General features: G+C 38.6%; 1 protein-coding gene across 1 annotated transcript; it reads right to left on the reverse strand.

Moving 5' to 3' along the window:
• Window positions 1-1,220: 1,220 nt before the first annotated feature.
• LOC107671248 (transmembrane protein 235-like) lies at window positions 1,221-16,732 on the reverse strand. The gene is made up of 4 exons (XM_016464145.1): window positions 16,555-16,732; window positions 15,755-15,832; window positions 10,430-10,567; window positions 1,221-1,564 (listed from the first exon to the last, which is right to left on the reverse strand). Exons 1-4 carry the CDS (start codon window positions 16,730-16,732, stop codon window positions 1,290-1,292), a joined length of 669 nt encoding a protein of 222 aa, XP_016319631.1. The 3' UTR covers window positions 1,221-1,289.
• Window positions 16,733-18,831: the final 2,099 nt, after the last annotated feature.

Below are 18,831 nucleotides of genomic sequence, written 5' to 3' on the forward strand. Positions count from 1 at the left end.
GTTTGTTCATAGAATTAATTGTATAGTGTAGGTGATTAAGAGAAACTTTAAAACTGCGCTCAGGCACATTCCTCGCTCCATTCATCACCAGACCATTTACCCTCCTTTATTTTCACTTAACAGAATGGGTTTGACATTTAATGCTGTCTTGATTGCATCTATTTTGGCCTCCAATGCAGCAATCAGAGATTTACAGCCACCCGGTCACCACTGCTGTATGGGCTATGCAATATTTCCCTGCAAATAATAGAGCATATTACACTCTGGACTAATGTCTGATATTCAGAGAAGACTTCCTTTCTGGAAACTGGAATGAAAATTTATATAACTATGTTATTTCTGAGCACTCAAGAAAACAGCCCACTCTGTTCCTATGACACATTTTTAAAATTTGTTTCCTAAATTGATTAATTAGTGACAAATTGATTTTTGAATTGAGCTCACATGGTGCGACTTGGACATTCAATCAAATTTGAGCCCTAGAGAGATAAATGTAATTGCCACAAATGAAAACATAATTATAACTAACTTCATTTAAAATTGGTATATGTCTTGCAAAGTATCTTTATGTATGCCAGAGTTTGCATAGTAATGATCAGACAGTACAGATCATAGAAAAACTCCATACATAATATTATGTTAAGAGATAAAATGAGATATAACATACAACATTAAGGGAATATTGCTAGGCATCAGTAATATTTACTATGGTACTTCAAGATGGCTTATACAGTAGATGGTAAATGAAATGACTGTATGACAGTTTTACAACAGAAAAGTTTTCTAATAACCATTCATTAAAAAAAAAATTAATCTCAGTATGAAAAAAGTTTTATGTGTATATTAAGTATAGCAGAATCTGTATAAAAATTTGTATAAAATGTAAAAGTATTGGTGTGGTCACAAGTAAAGCTTTTTACACTGTAATTTAAAAACAGGTTCGAGGTCTTGGCTTGCAATTACGAGAAAAAAAGAGTCAGAATTGTGAGATAAAAAGTTGTAACTATCTTGTTTTATTTTTTATTCAGTGGCAGAAACCCAACTTTACATAGCCTAGAGATGCTGCAATGGCTTGATTCATCATGTTATATACAGTAAATTCATGACACATGACATTGGTGATTGCACTGACATACTTGAGTGATGCAGACAAATTTAGCAGTCCTCTAATAAGCACTCTCATTCAATAATTGATGCAGCTGTCTCATTTGCCACCCGGCACTCTCCATTTTAAATTTGATGCAGCACAAACTAATTTCTTGATAAGGATGTAGATGAAATGATCATCATCACTGCAGTCTCAGAAGCTGTGGTGAACTCTGGCTCATGGTGAGCACTGCAGTAGGCTCGTGCTGGCACTGACGGAGAATGAGACGGGCTGCTAGCATGAGCAGGATCCCGGTGAGCAGCTCCAGGCAAAAAGACAGACAGGCCATGACCAGAGACCAGCCGAAGGACATGTGGACGTGAGACAGTGACTCAATATCCACCATGTGCTGCAGCTCTTCCAAAGCCTGCTGAGAGTAACTGATATAAATGCTCACACCAGACACCGTCACCAGACCTGTGGACAAAGAGCCGTCATTACACTCCATTCACTCACTAAACAACCAGACAGCAACAGACTTATCAGTACTTTTCATATAAAAATGTTCTCATAAAAGGTCAGAAAATGTTGTATTCAAACCTATTGAAGCAAACAACAAAATATTGTTGACTATTCTTAAGCTGGGTTACCAGTCTGACCAAGCTATTTTTAGCCAATTTAGCAGGGAAGCCAGCTAGTCTCTGAGCCTAACCACATGACAAGTGCTTGAAACCCCACTAAAACCACCACTACTAACCTGCCTAACCAGCTTGGATAAGATGGGAGACCAGGGGGCTCATTTATAAAAACGTGCATATGCACAGATTTGATCTTAGAGTGTGCATACGCTAAAATCCAGGCCAGTGTTCTTTGACGTGCAAAAGTGCTTAGCGACACGTCTTTCAGGTTACTTTCTTATCAAACAAGAAAGTGCTTTAATGAAATGTCAGTTAGCAGAAAAAGATTAAATAGTGTTACATAGTATTTAAAGCTACTGTATGTATGACAACAGTTGAGGCTTTGGTTCTTCAAATTTATCTGTATGATATTCCTGCACTCTCAGAAAAAAGGTGCAAAAGCTGTCACTGGGGCAGTACCTTTTCAACAACAATTTGGGACAAATATGATGTAATTTAATGGAAAGCTATGTGAGTGGTGCTCTGTGGCATGGCAGGATTTTGAACAGCCTCCATGTGAAAGCTCTAATGGCCTGATTCATCATGTTATATGATAATCATGATAAGCAAATGAGTTTTTTCTTTAGAATGAAACTCAGTAGTGCACAAGCACAGAATATGACAGTCGCACAGGTTAGTGGTGGGAGTATTAATAGGAAGAAGATGTATGCTTTCCTCAAGACCTGCTTGAAGGAACCGTCGTGAACTCAGTCATCATTGCTGTAATTAACCCACTTACATGAAGCTCAGCGTAGTCCTGACCTTTCACAATAACTTATGATACATGACAGGAAGAACAGAAGAGAGGTTTTCCTGCTGCTTTGCAATCAAACATCAGTCATTTCTCAAATAATGCATTGTTTTTTTCAAGACGATAAAGAAATTATGCACTGACACAGCTGATGTGGAGTTTGCTTCTGTGCTTGTCAGAGAAAATGAATGTTCCTGTGGCTCAGTGGTAGAGCATTGCGTTAGCAGTGTAAAGGTCGTGGGTTCAATTACCAGGGAACACACATACTGATAAAAAATGTATAGCCTGAATAGTAAGTTGCTTTGGATAAAAGTGTCTGCTAAATGCATACATTTAAATTCAATTTAAATTTAGAAATTGACATTAGACAGATGGCTATAGAAAGAAAAACAATTAATTTTATAATTTTTTTCTAGTTGGACGAGGTTCTGACCCAAATTTGGTGGTGAATAATTGACAGTAATTTACACAAAGACGAAAATTGCATCTGCAGAGAATAAGATACAAATGTTTTTTCATGAATCTTAGATTTTTCTCCTTTCTTATGATAAACTATAGAAATAGATAACACAGAGTACTGTAATTAATAAACCTTAACGCAATCATGACAAAAATAGAGAATAACAAATTATAAACCAGACGCTGTGCTACATTCAGCACAGTCATTAATAGAGAGCACTCGAGAGGAAAGGAAATGAACAAAGGAGTGAGTAAATAAGCTAAAATGTATTATTATAGAACTCCTGTTTTCACTGACCTTAATTGTAATTGTATATTTTGAATCGTATTTTGTAAATGAAAACAAATTGATGAAAAGTTGGGGCAAAGGCATGTTTGCAGCTATTTTATATCACCTTTGCTTGAAACAAGACTTAAGCTGCTCAACAGTCCTTGGTCATCGTTGTCATATTCTCCTCTTCATTACACACCACACATTTTCAAAAGGACACAGATCTGGACTGCAGGCAAGGCAGTCAAGCACATCCACTCTGTGTCTATGAAACCTCACTGTTGTAGCACATACAGAATAAGACCTGGCATTGTCTCACTCTAATAATCATGGACGTCAGTTTGATAGCAGCATGTCTCTGTACAATCCCACTATATGCCTCAGCCTCAATGGTATCTTCACACATATGCAAGTCACCCATGACGTGGACACTGATGTACCCCATACCAAGACAGATGAAACTTTTGCAGTTGTCACTGTTGATAGTTTGGATGATCCCTTTCGTCTTTGGCATGGAGAACTCAATGTCTGTTTTTCCAAAAACCAGTTGAAACATGGACTCATCTAACCAAAGCACACATTTCCACCATTTTTCGGACCATTTAGCAGCATCTCTGTATATGATTGATGTATGGTTGTCTCTGTGCGTAAGAGAGATTCAATTTGCATTTTTTGAAGCAGTGACAGGCTGTGTTAAGTGACAGCGGTTTTTCAAAGTCCTCCAGAACTCAAGTGACTGTATTTAGCACAACAGCATGATGCTTTCTAATGCACTGCCATCTGAGAGCTCGAAGGTTAAGCACATTCAACAGAGGTTTTCTGACTTTCCCTATACGGACTGAGTTCCCTTTCATGGGAACTTCGAACTGCGTCCTCTAGGGGTCGCTATGGGGAACGCCTCGTCGTGACCCGTGTCTGAAGCATACATTGAAAAAACACCAACTCGTTGGCCGGCGACAGCCATGACGTAACTACCGGTGCGACTATAGAATAAATAGGCGCCGGGAGCACACATCATGCACCGGTAGTTACGTCATGGCTGTCGCCGGCCAACGAGTTGGTGTTTTTTCAATGTATGCTTCAGACACGGGTCACGACGAGGCGTTCCCCATAGCGACCCCTAGAGGACGCAGTGTCTCGTTCCCTACTCAGGGAACCATGGTTACATAAGTAACCTGAGACGATTTCTCCAGATTCCCTGAATATTTTCACAATATTATGTACGAGATTTTTTTTTTTTTTACAAAAAAGTTATTTACAAAATACAATAAAATTGGTCAGTGACAACATTTGAAATCTTTTTCTTTGTAGTTTTGTCAGTTAAATAATTAAAGGAGAGTTAACAAATCACATAATCTTGTTTTTATTTCATTTAAAAAAATGTCTTAACTTTTTTTGGAAATGGGGTTCTAATCTGTTAAGGCTAGATGGGATACAGCTGCGTCTACTGGGAATGCGCACATCAATATTGTGTAATTTTTTGTCACGCTAAACATCAATAATGACTGTATTTGCATTACTGTAAGGGGTAGGCGTTAATAAAACACAATCTAATCGGTAGCAAATTAAATTTTTTCTTACTTTCCATTTAAAAATATAAGATTTGAAGTGCACAAATAATATTATCAAGCACAAACATCTTTTTCACTGTCTGATGCAAGAGATGTTTTAAAACCAAAGGGATGAATCGGCTCTCAGAAGCACAGACAGCCTGGAGGTCATGAACTGCTCTTTATACTAAATAAATAAAAAAATTCTGCAACACTCACAGTGTTACACTAAGTGTGTCAGGAGAGCTGAACTGAGTTAAAGATACACAGCGTCTGATGATGCACTCCTGCCTTTAATTAATTGATGAAAGAATCCTAAACGTTATGCCGAGTTCACACTGCACGATTTTAGCCCAATTTTTCACTATTGTCACTTGCGTGAACGAGCACAGATTTGCCTCCGATTTCAGGCATTTGTCGGCGATTTCGCAGAACCTGTCGGCGAGTGAAAAATTGGGCTAAAATCGTGCAGTGTTTGCTTTAGTTGGGCTCTTGACTCTTGTATTGTAATGTTAAGTTTTCATTGTCAGTAATATTGATTCAATTCAATTAACACTGACAGTTTTTAACATTGATTCAATGGTTTTCATCTGCTCTCTTGCTATCAGGGATGTTTACAGACAAGATCACTCATGTACGCATGTAATTTTTCTTTAATCCATCAGTCGTGTGTAATGTTCAGTCCTTATGAACCAAACACTCATTGGTACAAATACAGCAACAATTTACCTCAGCAATATCAAAATCTACTACATAAGCAAAGGAAACTAAACTATACTAGCATACAATGCTGTGCAAAGTTCACATTTATAGAGACTATACACCCTTCTGTGTTCTTGGGCAGGATAGTAATTTTTTTAATCTCAGGAGCCCCTTTCAATGGAACTGAAAACAGAACACAAATAAAAAGCTGTAATGGTCTTCGCTGACCTCAGGGTTTCACCCTCTACTGATCCCAGTGTTTTTTCTCTGCTCCATCCCTCCCTTAATTCAACACTTCAGTTTTCTGTTGTGCTCATGCTGGAACACAAGCACCTGTTACAGTGCTGCAAAAGAGCCCAAACTACACTCCATCATCATCATCATCATCATATCCTATCACAAACATACTATCACAATAATATTGAGGACAGAATGAACAGAGATATTCTACTATTAACAAAAAAAACACTTCAGTTTTCTGTTGTGCTCAGGCTGGAACACAAGCACCTGTTACAGTGCTGCAAAAGAGCCCAAACTACACTCCATCATCATCATCATCATCATCATATCCTATCACAAACATACTATCACAATAATATTGAGGACAGAATGAACAGAGATATTCTACTATTAACAAAAAAACTGTATGTCATTCCCATTTATATTTTGATGTGTTCTACAATAACTCATCTGAAATATTGCAGCACACATCCGGTCCCAATCTCATGATTTCAGTTATTGTGATGAGAAGAAATGATGACAAAGTGTAATGAGGGTGTGAATTAATTATGTGTCATTCAAGACAGAATCAAATGCTGATGTTCTTATTATAGTTTAATACCTTTACAGACACAGGAGCAACATCTGCTGATTACAGGTATATACAGTGCCTTGCGAAAATATTCATACCCCTTCATTTTTTACATTTTGTTATGTTGCTGCCTTATGATACACTTATTTACCCTCTTAACTGTCCCCCCCCCTTTTTTTTAACATAGATGTAAAAGTGCACTATTCAAACTTAAATAGTTAAAATTCATAAACGCTTTTGAATACAGACCTAAGGTTGGTCTCTTTTTAAAGAAGACAATCTGCAGATTATTGCAGAAGTGAAATCATTCCAAAATGAAAGTATAAAAAAGTCATAGAAGTTTAAATTTACTGCAAAGAAAATGTACTGTACTATTCTTATTTTATTTTATATAAAATACATATTTTATAAAATATGTTTTAATCCAAAATTGCTATAAAATTAAAGCCATATGTCTAAATAAGTTGTGTTCCAAATTTGAAGTTGATATAAAAAAATGAAGGTTCCTATGCAATTTTGTTTAGGTGTTATACCACGAACAGCCACCGGGTGCCATCCAAACTCCATTTAATTTTTTTTTATGCATTTTTCTGTCACAAATGTCTAGATTCCTCTGTCAATATTACTTCTATCTCAAAATAGAAGATTTGACTCAAAAACCACCAAATATGGAATCCTAAGACTCAGACCTTTCCAATGATATGTTTTTTGTCAAGATTATAAAAAGGTTTGATTCTAAAAGCCCGTAATGCATTTTGTAATATGACACTTGACACCGCCCACTAAGGGGGAGGAGACCGCCAAAAGATTTTAAAGTACCATTTCAATGGTAACGCAATGTCTGATTTCGAAATGGTTTTCACATCCAAACTCCATTTAATTTTTTTTTATGCATTTTTTCTATCACAAATGTATCAATTTCTCTCTCAATATTATGTCTATGACAAAATCTACCACCAAATATGGAATCTTGAGACTCAGACCTTTCCAATGATTTGTATTTTGTCAAGATTATGAAAAGTTTTGATTCGAAAAGACCGTAATACATTTGGAAACCCATGACACCTCCCACTAAGGGGAGGTGTCATAGATTTTACGATTTTTTTTAGATTTTAAGATAAGATCATAAGATTTTAAAGTACCATTTCCATGGTAACACAATGTCCGATTTCAAAATGGTTTTCACAGGATGAATTTTGACGTTTTCAAATTATATATAATTTGTGATGATTACTAAAACATGTAATAGGGAAAAAGGAAACGAAAAATAATTTTTGTGACAAAGATCTGAACTCCTGTTATGATGTATATGTTTTGAGGTGCACTCTTGTCATAAATTAATCTATTACTGTTCCTACATAATTTTTTAACAACAAACAGTGGTATAATATCTATTTACCTTTCCAACGATATATAGTTTATCATGATTAGATTAGGATTTAATTGTAATATATTGAAGTAAACTTAGGCGTTCCGTATACGGGACGGTGACAGTTAAGGAATTACTTTTTTTTCCACATCAATCTACACTCCATACACTATACTGACAAAGCAAAAACAGAATTGTCACAACTTCGTAAATTTATTAAAAATAAAAAACTGAAATAAGTATATTGCATAACTGCATAACTAAATATTTAGCTGAAGCACCTTTACAGTCTCAAGTCTTTTTTTGTTTGATGCGACAAGCTTTGCTCATCAGCAATTGGCAATTATCTGCTATTCCTCTCCTCATCTCTTCACCTCTCAAGCTCTGTCAGGTTGGATGGGGGCAGACGCACATTTTCAGGTTTCTCCAGAAATATTTGATTGGGTTCAATCCCAGGCTCTGGCTGGGCCACTCAAGGACATTCACAGAGTTGTCTATAAGCCTCTCTTGCTGTGCTTGGGGTCACTGTCCTGTTGGAAGGTGAACCTTCTGCCCAGTCTGAGGTTCTGAGTATTCATACCCTTAACTAAATATTAAGCACCTTTGAAGTCTTTTTTGTTTGATGCGACAAGCTTTGCTCATCAGCATTTGGCAATTATCTGCCATTCCTCTCCTCATCTCTTCACCTTTCAAGCTCTGTCAGGTTGGATGGGGGCAGATGCACATTTTCAGGTTTCTCCAGAAATATTTGATTGGGTTCAAGCCCAGGCTCTGGCTGGGCCACTCAAGGACATTCATAGAGTTGTCTATAAGCCACTCTTGCTGTGCTTGGGGTCACTGTCCTGTTGGAAGGTGAACCTTCTGCCCAGTCTGAGGTTCTGAGGCTGCTACCAGCACACTTTACTTTTGGGATGCTACTCTGCAGGTGATGAGCAGAGCTGGTTTCCTTCAAACATGATGCTTGGAATTGAGGTTCATCAGACCAGAGAATCTTGTTTCTCAGAGTCTGAGGGTCCTTTAGGTGCTTTTTGTACATTCCAAGTGTGTTTTCATGTGTCTTAACTGAAGAGAGGATTGAGTTTGGCCACACCGCCATAAAGACTGGATTGGTGGAGTGTTGCAGTGATGTTTGTCCATCTGTAGGTTTCTCCTATCTCCACATATGATCATGGAGCTCAACTAGAGTGACTATCAGGTTCTTGGTCACCACACTAACCAAAACCCTTCTCCATCAGTTGCTCAGTTTGGCCAGGAGGCCAGCTCTAGGAAGAGTCCTGGTTGTTTCAAACTTCATCCATTAAGGGTAACAGAGACTACATGCTTCTTTGACCCTTCAATGAAGGAGAAATTTTTTTCTGAACTCTACCACAGATGTGTGGCTTGACGCAAACCTGTTTCTGAGCTTTCAACTGTCCCAGATAAGGGTATGAATACTTATGCAATGGAATCATTTTAGTTTTTTATTTTTAATAAATTTGCAAAGATGTTAAAAACCTGTTTTTTGCTTTACAATTATGGTGTATGGAGTGTAGATTGTTGTGGGAAAAAAACTAATTTAAAGCAGTTTAACATAAGGCAGCAACAAAACAAAATGTGAAAAAAATGAAGGGGTATGAATACATTCGCAAGGCACTGTAAGTAAACCATTCATTGCTGTCATGTGGTGCCTCCTGAATTGTAAACAATTATTAGACTGAATGCCAAAAACAAATCATAATATCTCATTGCAGCTTTTGAATTCGTAATGTATAGAAGCTCTATAGTAATAAGCAGAGGTATAGTGCAAAACGTCTACTTTATATGCCTGGGTGGATCCAGTAGCACCATGTCCTGAACATCTGAGAAAAAAATTATATTTTAGTCAGAATTAGTTTGCTCCTGTTTGATGTCTGTGCTGTTTCATTGAAGACTGTGAAGTTTAATGGAGGCTCAATTGTTGTCAGGATGAGCCTTTACGCAGAATCTATTTGTGTGAATTTCTAACATTCACAGATAAGGACACAACTATAAGATATAAGTTCTGCTGAGGAAAACATGTCTAAATGCAAATAAACAACACACGCTGTGAAAGCTGTGTTGGTTTGTGATTTAGATCGAAGCACTACTCATGTTCAAAACTTGGATTGTGCACTTTTCTGTGTCCGGTATTTTTCATATGCATTCACAACATCAAAATATATGAATATGTCACATAATAGCAAATAATGGCGGGGGAAACTTTGAGTTTCAAATTATGCTCCACACAAACAGAAGGTGCAGACTTGCATTGGATAAAACAACTCTGAATTTGGTCAGTAAACATGCATGCCAAACCAAAAGACCCATACCAAAAGATTTTGGTATGAATATGTTTACCGTTACGCTCCTATATATTTGTGCCTGGAACATAATTGGGATAAGGATAAGAACATACATTCTCTAAACACATTAAACACAACAAATAAATCTGTTCAATATTTCTGCTATTCATTATTGCAGGCTTTGTGGATATGTATTATTGAGCTAAAAACCTTCATATCTGTTAAAACCCCTCGCTGTGTGAGACCAGTTCACCTAACAGCTGCACTCAGCTGGAGCACCTGCCATTTTCTGTTTTCTTTCATTCCCATTTTATTTTATTCATTGTGTTTTATTTAATCTCTCACTGACCTATACACAACACAAACTCCAGTGATATCACTGCTGAGACCTCATTTCATTTCAGCTGATGTGAGTGTCCAATAAATGTTGTGTAGCTTTTAATGGCACTCACTGCAGATGAGGAAGTATGCAGCGATGCAGGTGAGAAGAGTGCAGCTCTGAGACAAAGACGCCACCAGACCGAAGATCCCCCCAAAGACCAGCAGCACCAGGCTGAGAGGCAGCAGGACCACTATGACCCTGTGCAAGTCTGCAGAGACACATACAGACCTTTATTACATGCTCAGTGTAACCTGCTGCCACACATTTAAGTTAACTTTTTTAATGCAAAAACAGAAAATATTCATCAGTCTTTGTTGGTCTCAGATGTAGTAAGTTCTTCTTGCTTCAGTGTTAGACAGTCATTTAATTCTGTTCTCTCTACTTTCCAGCATCCTACAGTAGATGAGATAACTTTAGTTATTCGGAAATCTAAATCAACCAGCTGTCAACTCGATCCACTTCCAACTCAATTAAAGTCTGTCTGTCAGTTCTTTTGCCTTCCATCACTAGCTATGTTTCCATCACCCTATTTTAATGCGCATTTTGAAGTATCGCATGAGAAACGAGTGATGGAAACGCCAAATTTAGAATAAAAATCCCTTAATTCGCAAAAAAGTTTTTACGCTCGCTTGAGGTGGTTTTTGACTTGTGTGAAAAAGGGTTGATGCGAATAATGGGAGATGGAAATGCATTTTGCGAATAAATTCCTCCAAGCGCATCAAAAAAGTCATGTGACTTTGCGCTATGGAACGGCAAAACCCGACTAACCAGCGGACCGATCTCATTCACAGCATCTGAAATGTTGTTATGGTCATTCGGAAATGCATGAGCAAAGTCTGTCATCAAAGTGTTTCTGTATAATTGCCTCCCATAAATGTCTTACACGACTGCGTTCCAAAACAGCAGCATCCACCTCCGAAAGCAATGACCACATTGTGATTCGTCTGCTCACTCTGAGGCGCAAGTCATTTATTATATATGAAAATTATTATATTCTCCTACTTTTCTTAGTGGCTTTGGATGGAAACCCGGCTACTGAGATAATTCATTCCTCTCTTATTTCTGCCACTGTTCCCTATTCATTTAAAACTGCATTAATAACTCCTGTCCTCAAGCCAGGTGCTGATCCAAATAATTTTGATAATTTTCGTCCAATTTCTAACTTGATATTTCTATCTAAAATCCTGGAAATTAAATTTTTCCTTTCTCTTTGGAGTGTTACAATCTCTTGGAGCATAAAGAAGATCTGTAAAGTTGCAAAGACTAAAGTCTCAAATCCAAAGAGATATTCTTTATAAAAGTTAAGAGTCAACCACGCCTACCTAAAATGGCGCCGGATCGGCTTTCACCATGGACGAAGTGGAGTCCAGCCCGGGGTCGTCACATGTGGTTGCCTCAAGCCTGCCCGCCACCGCTCACTCGAGGCCTCCGGCCTCCGCTCACTCTAGCCCGCCGTGTGTAACGCTGTGTTTTGTTGTGAAAGTGAAACTACTTTGTTTGGTATTCCAAAAGAGGACACGACTAGAAATCAGTGGTTAAGTTGTATTTACAACACTGTTCCAGAACAGATTTAACTTCAGCGGTCCACAACATTTCCCATGAAATTATATTAGACAGATTGCAGTCCGTTGGAATTGTACGTACTTCTCTGGCTTGGTTCACATCCTATCTCTCGGGTAATACTCAATTTGTTCAACTAGGCCAATTAAAATCTAAGTTATCACGTATTACTACAGCTGTCTCACAGGGTTCAGTTTTGGGTCCTCTATTATTTATCATCTATCTACTGCCCCTTGGAAATATTTTCAGAGAATATCGTATCCAATTTCACTGTTACGTCGACGACACCCAGCTCTACCTGTCTTCAAAACCTACTGCTATACTGCCTCCATTCTCTCTTCCTGACTCTTTGTCTAAAGTTAAAGCTTGGTTTTCAACCAACTTTCTTAAACTTAACAGTAGTAAAACAGAAATACTTCTTGTTGGTAACAAAAAACATTTTGTCAAAGACCAGTGATTTTTCTATGTGTATGTGACGGTTCTATAATTGCTTCTTCAACTCAGGTCAAGAGCTTGGGTGTTATCCTCGACAAAACTCTGTCTTTTGAAGCGCATATTAATAAGGTTACTCGGACAGCTTATTATCATACACGTAATATTATGCGCCTCCGCCCAGCCCTCTCAATGAGGAGCACTGCTATTATGGTCTATGCTCTTGTCACTTCACGTATCGACTATTGTAGTGCTCTTTTTTATGGTCTTCCTGCTAAACTTCTACACAAATTACAGTTAGTGCAGAATTCAGCAGCATGCATAATTACTAGAACTCCTGCTATGGAACACATATCTCCTGTTCTTCAACATCTGCACTGGCTTCCTGTTAAACAGCGTGTCGAATTTAAAATCTTGCTTCTTGCTTATAAGGCATTGCATAACATGGCCCCTTCCTACTTATCTGATCTACTTTTAACATATGTTCCCTCTCAAACTCTTAGATCATCGGATACATTATCTTTAGTCCTTCCTCGTGCGTGTCTGTTTTCTATGGTTTCTCGAGCTTTTAGCTACTCTGCTCCTTATCTTTGGAATTTACTTCCACAAGATTTTTGTGATAGTAACTATCTTCCAATTTTTAAATCTCGTTTGAAGACGCATATTTTTAGACAGGCATACCGGTGATATTTTTATGCATGATTGTATAGATATGATTGTTATCCTCTCTGGGCTTGACTCGGGATCTGAGGACCTCCCATGGCCAGACGTGGGAACAACAGCCCTCTCTGGGCTGGACATGGGGACGGGAGCCCTCTCTGGGCTTGGAACGGACTCTGAATTTGTTTGGGCTGTTGTGGATTCAGGACTGAACTTGATGAAATAAGCGGACTCAGAGCTGTAGCTGACACTGGAGCAGACTCATGGGCTGGAGCTGACACTGGAGCGGACTCTGGGGCTGGAGCCGACACTGGAGCAGACCCTGGGGCTGGAGCCGACACTGGAGCGGACTCGGGGACTGGAGCCGACACTGGAGCGGACTCGGGGGCTGGAGCCGACACTGGAGCGGACTCAGGGGCTGGAGCCGACACTGGAGCGGACTCTGGGGCTGGAGCCGACACTGGAGCGGACCCTGGGGCTGGAGCCGACACTGGAGCGGACTCAGGGGCTGGAGCTGACACTGGAGCGGACTCTGGAGTGCGGATCTGGGTTGAAAACCGTCTCTTCCTTCTCAGGCTCCTCTTTTGATTTGAGGTTAAGGAGATTGGAGCTGGCATCACAGGGCTTGACAGTGGAGCGGCCGGTGGGCTTGAGAGTGGAGTGGACTCCTCAGCGCTGTTTCTGGGCTGAGGACTGGAGAGGAACGGAGTGAGCGGGCTCATTGGAACGGTATGTGGAGGGTGCCGGCGGATGGTGAGCTGAAGCACCCACATGCTTCTGGATGGGAACAGGACGATTATCTACATCAACTAAGAACTCCAAGCCAGTTAAATCGAGGACGTAATTAATAAAGTCAGCTGCAGGTCTATAACAGTCATCAGGAGAAAGGATTCGAAACAAATTATCATCATCAAGTCCCATCCGGAAGCAAGCATTAACTGTGTCTAACTGTGTGTTCATATCTCTATTATAATTTGTTATTATTATTTTAAATCAATGCTACTGGTCTTCTTTATGTCTGTTTGAGGGTTTTGCAAATATTTATCCAATGAAAAGCATTTAAAAGAGCTTGTCACTAAAGCTCGTAACGCCATTCTCAAACTGTCAGCGAAACCTCATAACTTCACCCCGCCTCCATTCAGATTGACGCGCCACGCACAGCCTGGAGACAGATCTCCGCTTGTTCGCAATGTAAGGGTAAATAAATAACTGATGTTTGAAAAAGTACAGCGTTTTGTTTATTCAAACACTATGTCTATAAAGGTCAATGTTTTTGTGTGTTTGAAGAGAGGAGAAGAGTCTTAGCTTTTGACGTCTAGTTGTAGCCATATACTTTTGTACATTTTAAATATCCTGTGCATATAGCGCTTCATCGTTTCATGATATTTTGGCCAAGTGTATTAAATGACAAGAAAAACTATAGCACCCATATAGCTACATTAAAAGTTATAACCTGTAAGTTGATACAGCCGTTCTAATGACAGACAAAACAGATCTCCGTCATTCGCTGGTCAAAAACCAACTCCATTTAATGTTAAGTGCAAGTGTCTGATAAAGCCACAATACCAACTCTGACAACGTTTAAACATTATCCCTTTTGCCACTGCCATACCCTATGGTTTTGTGAAACGCCGCCACTGTACAACACTCAGGAACTCCTCCACATATCGCTCCAAAGGCTGTCAATCCTGCTGGAGGTTCCAAATAAAGTCCTCTGCCCAGTTCATTCTTATGGTCCAGTGTTCTGTCACGGTGTCTGCTGTGCAGGAGCGAAGGACGCGGAGACGCAGGAGATTCACGAATAACAGTCTTTAATAATCCAAATAAGGCGGGAAATCGGGCAGGCAGGAACACACACACAGCACATAGTATTGACGTTTAACACTGGACAAGGGAACATAGGGCAAACAACACTCTAAATACAGGACGAAACGAGGGTAACTGACAAGACACACCTGAATCAAATGAACACAATCAAATAAGGGAGAAACTGGGTCACGGGGAGCACATGGGGATAGAAACACAACAAAACAGGAACACAAGTCTGACAACAATATTATTTTTAAAACATTAATCTCATAGCAGTATTATATGCAATTGTAATTGAAGTGTAAATTAATCTAAATGCTGTGTCTGTGCCACTTCTGCGGTGCAAAAATGGATTTTATTGATACTGATATAATTTGGTTGATAACTGCCTCTACAGTGTCTTATTATTCTAACTGAACTTATTGATTAAACGTAAGAATTGTACATGAAAGAGCATGCATACATCTAACAAGCTTAGAATAAATTGTCCTGAAAGTAAGCTTGCCAGTGGAAATCAATTTAAGATGGAAAAGTTTCTATCACCGCTATGAAATAATCACCACACAGAATATAATGAACATGAAAAGCTTTGGGAGTCATCTGTCCACAACACAAACCAGCGCAAAATCACACTCAGCAAAGTAGCTTCTAATTTATGTTATCGACAAAATCCCAGAAAATATAGAGATATCATCTTTTCTGTCAATATACTGTAGCGCACACCCTTTCTATGACTACTAATCAAAGACCATCAGCTTTGATAATTGTGCAATCTCTTTTATGATAAAGGGGGCCAGTGATGGATTAGGATGGATGTCATGCTGAGAATATAGCTCTTAAAGAGACCGAGAATACACTAACCATACATAACAAGCCTATTTCCAGTGTCATTCTCTGATTGTGGCTAATGTGTAGATAGCTTTCAGAGACTCACTTAAAAGGTGCTTCTCCTGCTCGGTGTGGTTGGAGGTGTCCATGTAGAATGAGATGTCATAATAACTGCCATTCTGTCCTGTGGGTCACATTGAAACACCAGTCAAGTAAAAGTTGCAAACACCCATTATGCTTTAAACAGCTGCCTGCAAATCAGTTTTCTTGGTAATCTCGACATATTACACCTTACAAGGAAAAGCAGCATTTGTGTTAAAGGGGGAAACATATCTTTACAGCAATTAAAAAGAAATAGAAAACAGTTCTTTTATGCATCATATTTAGTAACTGTCATCACATCGCATCTAACATTAAACATTTAGAATTGTATGAGGAACTGCTTCTCTCTTTAATTGCCTCTAGTGCCATGAAACAGCTACAGAATTGGACGAGACATTAATTATGTGCGTAATGGAGACTCAGCCAGTGATGAGGACTGTATCTGTGAATATTTGTGAAATAACTTTCTTTGCAACCAGTCAAACCATTTGCCAGTTTAGTGCTGCTACAAGAATGAGATTAAAAATACTTTATCCATCTAATCATGAGACACATGAAATGTTAAACAGTAAGAAGAGGATAATGAATAAATGCACATTAAGTTCATACAGGCTACTTCATCAGTACTCAGTATTTAGGCAAATGTTCAATATGCACATGAACATTTTAATGTAAAATGATTAAGTGAGCAATCCTCTTAATGGAGATGAAGAGAGATCACTGTTAGAATATACTAAATGTAAGCAACAGGTGCACAACATTTGAGATAAAGGAAGTTCAAGATGTCTGTGTTCACCATCTTACCTTCATATATCCTCCAGAGTCCAGAGTGAGAGCTGCTGTATTCCAGGCTGGAGTTCTTCCCTTCATCCACATCTATAATGTACCAGTATTCAGTGCCGATGGACAAGGCAAGCAGGATGAAACTGAGCAGCCCGCACAGACCCGCAGAGATCACAACTGTCCCAAAGTTCATCTTCATCAGCACTACAATCCCTCTGATGATTCATTGACTTTGAGCGCCGGTGGCTGTCATTCAGGTCCTTTAAATCCCAGTGCGTTCAGAGCCATTAAAGCACATGATTCCGTCTTAATTTCTCCAGATGTATCCAGGCTGAAGGAAGAATCAGCTCTCAGGAACAGCTGGATGAAGATACTGCAGGATTTTCCTCGGCATCTCTCCTGCACAGCTGTATATAGAGTGAGAGCAGAAGCTCTGAACGCTCTCAGTCTACTCTCTCAACTCACCCTCGCTCTCTGTGCTACATTTTTATCACCAGCGACGAGCTGCTTTCTGTACCTTTCTTTGAGATTTTCATGCTCTGTATTTTTTGTCTTGTTTTCCAGTAAAAATCTAAATATTCTTAAATCAAAATACATTTACTTGAGGTGCTAAATAACAAGATATTAAGTCTGGTTTTCTATGAAAATTAAGTGAGTTCTTGCTTAAAACAAACTTGCTTCCCCTTTGAATTAAGTTTGGATTTATCTTACCCCATTGGCAGATATTTTTTTATTGTTTTAAGCATAACATCATTTTGATATTCAGAAAACATGACTTAAAATCTCAAGTATATGTAAATAAACATAAGTAAATGTATATTGGTTTAAAAAAAGTATTGATGTTTGTAATGAAAAACAATACATAAGAAATATGTATAGATCTTTTGTATCAAATGCTGTTAAATATTTACAACAGAAGAAAGTATTTAGAGGCAGGTGTGTTTTAGATAAATATGGTAAATGGCATACAATATTGCCTACCTGTATGGGACGTGGTTGAGTAAATGTGTAGATATGTATGTACCTTTTTATATGTTAGCGCCATATGTGTTTATTGTATTTTATATTTGTGTTTTGTGACAGTAAATTAGATTTTATGTGACGCGGCAAAAATTGCTTCCCTGAATGCATGAACTGATGAAATGTATAGGTAATGCACACAAACTAATTAACTAACTAACGAATGCACGAATGCAAATCAGCTGACTTAACATTCAGACTATGAGATAAGTATAAGTTGCAGTGAATAGGAGTCTACTGTGAGACTGATAAAGTACAGTGCTGATGAATATCTGATTGTGGGAGATCAGGAGTACAGCATAGGAGATCAGCTGCTGAATGATCCTGATTGATAACAGTGAAGAGCTGGAGTCGCCGAAGTCGCTGAAGTCTGATTTTCCTTGTCCTTATTTATTTAAAATTTTACAAAAGACTGACATTATGCGACACCACACTTTTGCTCAAAAAAAAAAAAAAAAATCAACAAAAATATCTCAGAAGCAGGCTAGTCTTACAAAACCCTTGATGTCCGTGTGTGTTTATATGAGGCAGGAGCTTGTAGCATCTGCACCAATCAGACACACCATTTTTCATTAGATTTAACAAATCAATTATTCATTAGATTAACAATTAGTCACAGACCCCTCACCCAATAACCCACTGGGTGCCAGGATGTCAGCGAACGACCACAGGCCACTGGTTACCATGGCAACCACGACACCTTTGCTAGACCAGATACATTTACTAATGGCAACCTAATGGCATGTTGAGAATTCCCCCTCTCACTACATTTTCCATAGGAAAGACACTGTGCACAGTAAAAATTGACTCTTCTCTAATTAATTAATAGGAAAACCTTTCTTTGAATGAACACACATATCCTTCAGGTCATTGTGTATGTTGTCGTTATATTGTATACTGTTTATGCCGGCTTGTGATGGAACCACTCGTTTCTGTCATCTTACCTATATGTAATCCTACCATGTTTAGTATCTATGAATTCGCCTTCTGATGATCTAAACGAGAGTGTATATTATATGTTGGTACATAGGCAATACATTAGTGTTCTTAGAATCATTAGTAATTTCGATTCAAGTTCCATATGCAAATTACCATGCTTTCACACAAAGGGTCATAAAACTCCCCAGTATTTCCAAACTCCCACTTGGGATTTCAGCCTTTCTCATTGGACAAGCCCATCTTGAGAGGCGTGAATCTTCTCAGACCTTAAAGGCCTCACATCAGTGACCCGCCTCCAGTCTGTGGTTCTGTTAGATTCTGAGAAGATGTGAGCTACAA

The sequence above is a fragment of the Sinocyclocheilus anshuiensis genome, unplaced genomic scaffold (genome assembly GCF_001515605.1).
Source record: "Sinocyclocheilus anshuiensis isolate Anshui unplaced genomic scaffold, SAMN03320099.WGS_v1.1 scaffold2670, whole genome shotgun sequence".
NCBI lineage: Eukaryota > Metazoa > Chordata > Actinopteri > Cypriniformes > Cyprinidae > Sinocyclocheilus > Sinocyclocheilus anshuiensis.